This window comes from Polypterus senegalus, chromosome 11 (assembly GCF_016835505.1).
Source record: "Polypterus senegalus isolate Bchr_013 chromosome 11, ASM1683550v1, whole genome shotgun sequence".
Taxonomy (NCBI): Eukaryota; Metazoa; Chordata; class Cladistia; order Polypteriformes; family Polypteridae; genus Polypterus; species Polypterus senegalus.
The window spans coordinates 117,652,810-117,662,921 of NC_053164.1; the positions used below are offsets into that span (position 1 = coordinate 117,652,810).

A 10,112-nucleotide genomic window follows, 5' to 3' on the forward strand; every position below is an offset into this window, starting at 1 on the left:
CTTTAAAAAGATCGAAGGGCAGCACGACAGCAGGAACCCGCCCCTGACAACGTGAGCAGCGTTATACGTCCTGCAAGAAAGGACGATGATGGAGGATCGCAGGAACCGTGGGAAAGAGGGGTCCTTTCATCGGATTAGTGCTATTTCAGGTGTGGAATGGCAAAATGGGGGAGGCAGCTTGATGAATGAGGTCTCCAGGACTTAAAACAAATCCAAATCATGTTATGTGATATCATCTAATGTGAAATTCTACTCCGTACTTCTAGAATTTTTATTTTTATACTGTATTGAGGATTTATTCTGTTCTATGTATTGTACTGTATTGTATTGACCCCCTTCTTTTTGACACCCACTCCACGCCCAACCTACCTGGAAAGGGGTCTCTCTTTGAACTGCCTTTCCATAGGTTTCTTCGATTTTTTCCCTACAAGGATTTTTTTTGGGGAGTTTTTTTTGGTCTTCTTAGAGGGTCAAGGTTGGGGGGCTGTCAGGAGGCAGGGCCTGTTAAAGCCCATTGTGGCATTTCTTGTGTGATTTTGGTTTATACAAAAAATAAATTGTATTTTATTGTATATCCGGTAAACCAAACATGGGGGTGGGCGAGCGAAGCGAGCAGGGGGAGGAGCCCCCTAGAATAATAAAATGAAAAAATGAGCAACAGTATAATATTGATAAAAATAATAAACCAATTACAGGTATAATAATAAGTAGAAACATAATATATATATAATGTATAGGAAAACGAATATTTCATTGGCAGGTTGGGCAATGAATGCAAGGTGTAGTCAATACACAGACCTTAGTGCTTCATCAAAGATTGATTGAACTTCACTGCTGTTTAAAGCCAATATGGACCAAAATTCTTAAGGAACATTTCTGTATCCTTGCTAAATTCATAGCTCAAAGAATTTGGACAGTTCTGGAGAGAATTAAGGAGTTCTAAGTGGTATCAGATTGATGTAACTAATAAAGTGGCCACTAACTGTTCTGTATGTTCTAATTAGATCAAATAAGCATGAAGGCATTTCTTTAATACATTTTATAAATAATTGTACAAAATGCTGTTTAAGTTCTTCTTACTTATTAATGTAGGCTTCTGGTCCTTCATTTCCTGTGTTATTAGTGCCGAGGAGGACCAATGCATTATGAACTTTCAAGCTGGCTGCAGATCGAGACTCTCAGAAAACATGATGCTGGGATGTATCACTGTGTGGCTTCAAACAAATTTGGCAGAGTGATGGCTTCTGCTAATCTCACTGTAGTGGATGAAGGTAAATGCTGCTGAATGCCAAAACATCAAGACTTTCAAATGGTCATTGACTATGCTGTAGTAGGTGCCATCTGCTTGAAAGAGTCTACTGTACTTTCTTTCTAGCTTTCTTGATCTATTGAATAAAGTAGGGGTTTCAAGCAGATTTTTAAGTGCATGTCTCTTTTGACAATGTCTGTTAAGTGTGGGCCAAATTTTTAACAATTTTTTAGAGCTGTATGGGAAACAGAAACCATACAGTTGTTAAAAAAGGAAGAAAATCTGTAGTCACACTGTTATTTCTAAGTATAGCCCTCCATGACTTGGCATCTTTATGCTTTACTCAGTGACTCCATATTATCAGCAGGCAATTTTGCTGTGACTAATGCATCGGTTACTGACATGAGAGCACAGGTTTGACTTGCACATGTTAATTTTTCACCCTTCACAAATATAAATATCTGAAACATATATAAATAATGTCTCAGGAGAAAATAATTTGTTTTGTGACAACTCGGTGTAAGATACTGATAAAAAATAATGTCTCCAACTCCAGGTCCTTTGTTGAATTTTTTCCTATTTCATGCTTATATCCTCTTCAGTCACATATCCTGTTTCATACTGAAATGGGCCAAAGTTGCCATCAGAAGCTAGTTTCTTTCAACAAAGGCTACACTTCATTCCAAAGGCACAAATGCTGCTATGGAAATCCGTTATTAGTTTATAATGACCTTGCATCACTGCACCAAGTAAATTCATTTTAAACAGGCTTAGGTTGCTGATGTCCTCCCACCATTTTAAAAAAAACAGCTTCAGTGTGGTTTGTGGTTTATATGGTTCCTGCTAAAATTAGTTATGACTTAGCTGCTTTTGCAGAATACTGTTTATATTTTTTACATGGTGCAGCATTTCCTGATGTAAAACAGAATGCTAAGTTTAGAATTCTAATTCTACTATCGCCTGAATTTCACCTCAGTATTTGTTTTGTAGGCAACAACCGATGTTGCCCCATTAGTAGTCACGATGACAGCACATGTCTGTCTGCCTCTAGCCCATCTAAAGTCCCAAAATGTCATCTATCATGGTCATTTCCTTCATTGGAATTAATTCAGCAAATCTCTTTGTTACAGTTAGAGCCTTGTCTGCTCCTCAATTAAACATGAGATTGAAGAGCTCATGAAAGATTGAACTTCAGTTGACTGCCGAGATTACTTGATAATTTGTCAGTTGCCTCTGTGACTATATTTCTAAACAACTAACGTTGGCAAAATTCTGTCACTTATCCAGACAAATCAGCCTGCGTACACATTGGCTTTTCAGTGAAAAAATGCAAATTTGGGTTGTTCTGTTTGAAAATGTGGCATTCTAGATGCAGCTTATGCTTTTGTGAAGTGACACATTTTTTACCTTCATAAACATATACAAGCAGCAGCATTACTAATATCTTGCAGACGAGCATAGATATAACAAATGAACAAAATAGAAGCTGTAAAGTCTTATTTTTGTCACATATTGAAATTTCATAAAAAAACACGAATTCTCTCTCAAAAACACATGAAACAAACATATGTGTGTCTGTTAAACCAAATCAGGATTTTTTATTTTGTATTTGACTCAAAGTATAGTATTTTTGTTATTCCTTGTAAACACATATAAAAAACAAGATACAAAACTGTTGATTTGTCTTTGATATATGTGAGCGCACTGTCTGCAGCCACTACAACACATTCTCTTTTTTTTTACTTCTCATGATGAAGAGCAAGCTCCCTCTCCTTCATGGGTCAACAATTGCTGCACTTTTTATTGATGTATTAGTGGGTTAGGACAGGTTGTGGTTAGATGTCTTTCTCATGGACAGTGAATTCCAGACTGTACAGGAAACAGATATATTCCCACCCTGTGTTCAATTCATTTTTGACCCCATAAAGGCAACAAAGATTCCACAGATGACCGCCTATTGAGAAAAGTCAAAGTCAAAGCGAACCTTATTGTCATCTCAACCCTATAAAAGTATACAGATAGACGAAATTGCGAACCTCAGGGTCCACAGTGTAAGAACATAAAGTGCAAATAAAAAATTAAAATTAAATTCAAAATAGAATTACAATTAAAATTAAAATTTAAAATTGAAACACAAACATTACAAGACATTGTGCAAAGACAAGACAAAGAAGTAGCAGCAACGTTGACGTGTAGCAAGCAATATGAACATTGATGCAATGTATGGTATTATACAATCTCGATACATAAATATAGTCAATAAATATGTAATATAATAAATAAATAATAGATATAGATAATACAGAAGTTGGATAAACCTTTCCAAACAGCAGCTATTCACAAATTTTGGATGTTTTAGGGATTGCATGGTGAAATCTGTCGATTTCAAACTCTTGGCCTGTTAGGTGGGGTTTTGTTTGGCTTTATGATTACTTTCTAAATATGTGACAGCATGAATACTGAGGCACAGCTATCATGTACCTTAAAGAGAATGAGGCGTCTAAGATGAGCAATAATAAAGTTCCCCAAATGTTAAAACTCTTAAAATCTCACATTTCATTTAAAATATGAAGTGTTTCTGGTAAATTCACATTTCTAGACATGGATTACTCAATACTGACGGCTCAAAAAGTCCTTTTGATGTATATCGTCAAGCACTGCACGATGCAGTAGATGAAAGAATAAAAATTACAAAAATTTGCCAATCTGTAATGTACACCAGGATTCTACCACTCAGTAGTGTATGAAAATGGCAAAATATAGTTATAAATATGTGACTATAACTTGCTAAAGCAGAACACTTAGAGTTGCCCTCTTCTTTTTATTTTTGCTCACATTCATGCTGTTTACGTTCAGTGCTTGGTTTTTGCATAATTGCTTTGTCAGTATTTAGACAAATAAAGTGTCAGTTAACTACACAGTATAATCATCCAATCTAAAACTTAACAAAATAACAAACTGTATGCTTTGGTCATTGTATATACTAAGTATTTTAAACAACTAATTAGGGAAGACAACACAATAATAATCCTACTTTTACTGTTTAAAATAATACAGTATTGAAAACGTGATTTTTACATTCACACATACATATATCTCATTAAATAAATAGTAATGCAGACATCAATAAAATTTGTCCCAGTAGCTTCCAGAGGTATTAAAATTATTAATCAATCTAGTAAATAACATTGAATTAATGTTAACAGAACAAACATGACTAACATAAAATATGGCAGTGAAAAAGCAGAAACAAAAACTTCATTTCATTTCTGTTCCTGTAGACAATAAACATCATGGGGTTCAGGGTCTGAAGCAGCCAAACGTTGAATCTCATGAAACTGGGCCCACTTGCATCTTTACACTCTTGGTATCATACAGCATTGTATTGCATAAGTTGGAGTCCTTCATTCTTGGATACATTTTGTTCATTTTGTTTTAGCCTTCTGGGACTTTTAGGAAGGTTTGCAACATGTTATGGATATATAATGTTGATTATTTTATCTGTCACATTTCTTTTCTTTCGACCTGGAATACAATTTGAATGAAAGTTAATATATCTCTAATTGGTAGACAATGTTGTAAAATGTGCTTTGAGATTTTTTAGTTAAGAGACACAGAAGTTTCAAAGTAAGGTCATTCTACTCACTAATCATGGCGCTGAACAGTGCCAAAGTGATGTTGATTAAAATATGCAAGTAAGAATTTCACTGTATGCATGAAAAAAGTGACCCTATTAATGCTAATATAAAGGTCTGGTGTTGTGTCTGTTGCTGCTGATGAAATGTTTTTTCCAGCTATTCTCTCTGTTTGGTTTGGGTAACAGTGACATATTATTAGGAACACCTGTACACTTGCTTATCCATGCAATTATCCAATCAGCCAATCATGTAGCAAGAACGCATCACATAAAAGGTGGATGGGCTACAACAGCAGAAGACTTCTACTGGTTTCACTGCTGATAGGCAAGAATAGAAAGCTGAAGCTGCAGGGGGCACGTGTTCACCAAAACTGGACATCTAAAGACAGAAAATGAAATGTAGCTTCAGATTTCTGCTGAGGCACACATATTTGGCACTAACAGCATGAATCTATGCACAAACCTGCCTTGAGTGAACAGTGCAGGCTGATGATGGTGTAGTACCAGTGTGGGGAATGTTTTTGTGACATACAGTGGGATGCAAAAGTTTGGGCAACCTTGTTAATAGTCATTATTTTCCTGTATAAATCGTTTGTTGTTACGATAAAAAATGTCAGTTAAATATATCATATAGGAGACACACACAGTGATATTTGAGAAGTGAAATGAAGTTTATTGGATTTACAGAAAGTGTGCAATAATTGTTCAAACAAAATCAGGCAGGTGCATAAATTTGGGCACCGTTGTCATTTTATTGATTCCAAAACTTTTAGAACTAATTATTGGAACTCAAATTGGCTTAGTAAGCTCAGTGACCCCTGACCTACATACACAGGTGAATCCTATAATGAGAAAGAGTATTTAAGGGGGTCAATTGTAAGTTTCCCTCTTCCTTTAATTTTCTCTGAAGAGTAGCAACATGGGGGTCACAAAACAACTCTCAAATGACCTGAAGACAAAGATTGTTCACCATCATGGTTTAGGGGAAGGATACAGAAAGCTGTCCCAGAGATTTAAGCTGTCTGTTTCCACAGTTAGGAACATATTGAGGAAATGGAAGACCACAGGCTCAGTTCAAGTTAAGGCTCAAAGTGGCAGACCAAGAAAGATTTCGGATAGACAGAAGCGACGAATGGTGAGAACAGTCAGAGTCAACCCACAGACCAGCACCAAAGACCTACAACATCATCTTGCAGCAGATGGAGTCACTGTGCATCGTTCAACCATTCGGCGCACTTTACACAAGGAGATGCTGTATGCGAGAGTGATGCAGAGGAAGCCTTTTCTCCGCCCACAGCACAAACAGAGCCGCTTGAGGTATGCTCAAGCACATTTGACAAGCCAGCTTCATTTTGGAATAAGGTGCTGTGGACTGATGAAACTAAAATTGAGTTATTTGGACATAACAAGGGTGTTATGCATGGAGGAAAAAGAACACAGCATTCCAAGAAAAACACCTGCTACCTACAGTAAAATATGGTGGTGGTTCCATCATGCTGTGGGCTGTGTGGCCAGTGCAGGGACTGGGAATCTTGTCAAAGTTGAGGGACGCATGGATTCCACTCAGTATCAGCAGATTCTGGAGACCAATGTCCAGGAATCAGTGACAAAGCTGAAGCTGCGCCAGGGCTGGATCTTCCAACAAGACAACGACCCGGAACACTGCTCAAAATCCACTAAGGCATTCATGCAGAGGAACAAGTACAACGTTCTGGAATGGCCATCTCAGTCCCCAGACCTGAATATAATTGAAAATCTGTGGTGTGAGTTAAAGAGAGCTGTCCATGCTTGGAAGCCATCAAACCTGAATGAACTAGAGATGTTTTGTAAAGAGGAATGGTCCAAAATACCTTCAACCACAATCCAGACTCTCATTTGAACCTACAGGAAGCGTTTAGAGGCTGTAATTTCTGCAAAAGGCGGATCTACTAAATATTGATTTCATTTCTGTTTTGTGGTGCCCAAATTTATGCACCTGCCTGATTTTGTTTGAACAATCATTGCACACTTTCTGTAAATCCAATAAACTTCATTTCACTTCTCAAATATCACTGTGTGTTTCCTACATGATATATTTAACTGACATTTTTTATTGTAACAACCAACGATTTATACAGGAAAATAATGACTATTAACAAGGTTGCCCAAACTTTTGCATCCCACTGTATTTTATGCCCTTGATACCCATCAATCATTGGGGAGCAGCCAAAAGAATAAGAAGAAGATACTCATCAATCATCACTTGAATGCCATGGCCTATTTGAGCATTGCTGCTAACCACGTCCATCTCTTCATGGCCACAGCTGATTTATATTCTAATAACTACTTCCATCATGATAATGCAGCATTTCACATTGATGGTGCAGTTTAGTCCCACTCTCCCTAACACAAAATGGGAGCCCCTTGAACCTGCAACCGTTGATAGTCATAACCCAGTATTGGGCCATGGCAAGTGAGGACACACATTAACTGTAATGGATGGGTGTATAATTGCAAGTACTTTTATTTTATGAATGCTTTTAAAAGACAATCCAAAGAAAATAGTAAAACAGTGCATCTTGCATAATAATAAATAATCCAATAAATTATTCCTGTGTTCAAGGATAAATTTGAAAACAGTGCAATAAATATGTTAAAAACACAAAGGTAAAACAAAGTCAGGATTTACTTCTTTCTTTAAAATCTCCAGACACAAGACATCCGTGCTGCATCTCTCTCTCTCTCTCACATCCTTCTGCCTGTCGATGCCCTGCCTGTTTCACCCTGCTTTACCTCCATCCTCTCATTTCTCTTTTCTTTTCTTCTTCAGCCCAGCACATCTCTTTTTAGTTTCTCACTGACTAACCCTTCCAGGTCTCACAGTCGGGGAGTGACGTCAGTAACCGCAGTTCATTCCAAACATGGCTTAGCCATTACTGCCTCCATTGGTGTGTCTGCCATGACCCCCCAATTTGCCTTTTCCTGTCTTCATTATGCAAAAAATTGGCGCCTACCAAATCCCTAGGGAGACCTTCAATCGTCCCCTGCTACCCCATAACAATTTAGCAGGGTACTGATCCACCCCAAGAACACCAATCACTTGTTTCTTTTTGGAGCCCCTGACCGCTTTGCCTCCACCCCTCCATATGGGCTAACCAAGCGAAGCCTTCACCTGCTCTTTCAGGCTTTCTCTCTTTGTCCACTGGTTCTTTTGGTTCTCTCGGTTCTTTTTTCTCCTGCCATCTCTCGTCTATCTTCCCCTTATATGCCTCTAACACAGACCACTTGAAGCCATTGAAGCAATCAAGAGAGACCACACCCTCACATGCAGGTCTTGATCACTCCACCACACTCATGCAGCACACTGACGGAGATCGAGCTGGACACTTATTTATTTATTAATCTAAATCACCACTTGCTGCTTAGCCACAGACCCATTATGCCACAGACAAAAAGCAAACAACTCAAGCTGGTTTCATGTTCATGTTCAATCCAACACCTTTGGCATGTGGTAGAATGGGAGATTTGCAGCATGACTGTGCAGTTGACAAATCTGCATAAAATGTGTAAAGCAATCATGTCCACATGGACCAGAATCTCAAAGGAATGTTTCCAACATCTCATGGAATCCATCCACTAAGAACTGAGGTCATTCTGAGAGCAAAAGGAGGCCCTACCCAGCATTAGTATAGTGTTTCTAAAGATTAGTTCAGAGTGTAAATTACCACAGCAGGATACAAAGAACAAAAAGACAACCGGTCAGGGGGAATTACATCTGGAATTGATTGACACACAACTGAAAAATGACAAATTAAAGACAGATTGGTCGTAGTAGTTGCTTATTTAATCATTGTAGTTTATCATAGCATGTTACGCTGCATTTCTTCTGTTACTTACTGGGCTTAATTTATCTCTTAACACTTCTTAATTACTTATCTTTATTTTAGGACAAACAAAATTAAAAACATTTATCATTTCTCTTTTTTAGATTTTTTGCCTGTTCAAGAACTGCAACCTGAAAGCGCAGAGGATGAGGATTATTATTAAAGAATATTAAACAACATTTTCTACAGCTAATTATAACTCGGCCAACACGTGGAATCTTTCCTATATGTTTGATGGTTTGAGACCGTTTCTAATTTAAAGAGTTATCTTTATTTGAGCCACCTCAGGTTGTTTTCCTGGCTGAACAAAGTAGGATAAAATGATTTTACCCTGTTTATGTCGTCCTAATAATGATTTGTTTGCTCTCAGTTTTTTTGTCATCCAGTACAGACTTTCTTAGCTTTTGAATCAAACTGTGTTTTTCATTGATGCTGCCCAAGCTTGGATGAGTCAGAAAATGAGAGGCATTGTAAGACAAGCCAGGAGAGGGTGTGAGAGAGCTGTTTTAATGAAGGTAATGTCTACGTGTGTTCACATGTAATCTTTAGTTAAATCCTTTAAAATGCAAAACTGTGATCAATTTATTTATCTACAGATAATAAATCAGTAAATACATACATATATACAGTACATATTGTACACAGATAAAGAAATAAATAAATAAGCAGTAAATGAAGCTCTTTGTGTCCATTAAGTGCTTTCTATAGTGTAAAGAAAGTCTGCAAACTGTTACTAACAGAGCAATCATTCATCCCCTGAAGTGCTAAGCCGGTCCTTTGAAGAAGTAAAAGGAAAGTAGTCCACAGTTGCTTTTGTTCTTCAGGCTTTTGAAAGATTCCAGAAATAGCTCACGTCAGAGATTTTTTTTTTAGCAAAGTCTTTTTAATGCTTCACTATTTCTTTTTTGGAAGAGAAGGGGATTACTTTGCTTATTCTCAGTAGAGACCCTAAGAAGCATGTAGAAATATTTTCTCTTGGAAACACTTTGGACCATTCAGTTATAATATTCTTGGTTTTTTTCCTTTTGTGTTTTTTGAAAGACATACTGGGATATGATAACTGTGTTTTTTTTCTCTAAAGAGCCTAAATTGAAAGTGGGCAAGAGTGAGGCCAGAGAGAAGAGCCTTACATCCACGTTAAAAAACAAATGGAAGAAAATGGTGAAGGAAATGTTTGCTGGCAATTATGTGAAATGGATCTTTTTATTTCATGGTCACTGTCCTCCTAAAAATAGGGCCATTATATTTTTCAGAAGCTGTTCTCTTATATTTATACCACAGCCAATATTTAAATAGAGTTAGGGCTAGAAAATGTATTGTACGTACTCAGTAATTCATGTCAAGTAGGCTGGACTGTCCATTT

General features: G+C 37.3%; 1 protein-coding gene across 2 annotated transcripts in view; it reads left to right on the forward strand.

The window, feature by feature from the left end:
• The window catches only part of LOC120539806 (kazal-type serine protease inhibitor domain-containing protein 1-like), a 57,544-nt gene extending 48,173 nt beyond the window's left edge, over nucleotides 1-9,371 (forward strand). Inside the window, exons 3-4 of one of the 2 annotated variants that reach the window (XM_039770188.1) lie at nucleotides 1,124-1,271; nucleotides 8,854-9,371. In XM_039770188.1, the coding sequence (XP_039626122.1) occupies nucleotides 1,124-1,271; nucleotides 8,854-8,912 (207 nt within the window). In that variant the 3' untranslated portion in view covers nucleotides 8,913-9,371. Of the gene's footprint in view, nucleotides 1-1,092; nucleotides 1,272-8,853 lie in introns of those variants that run through there. The other variant, XM_039770189.1, reaches the window with a different exon arrangement.
• The last annotated feature ends 741 nt before the right edge of the window (nucleotides 9,372-10,112 follow it).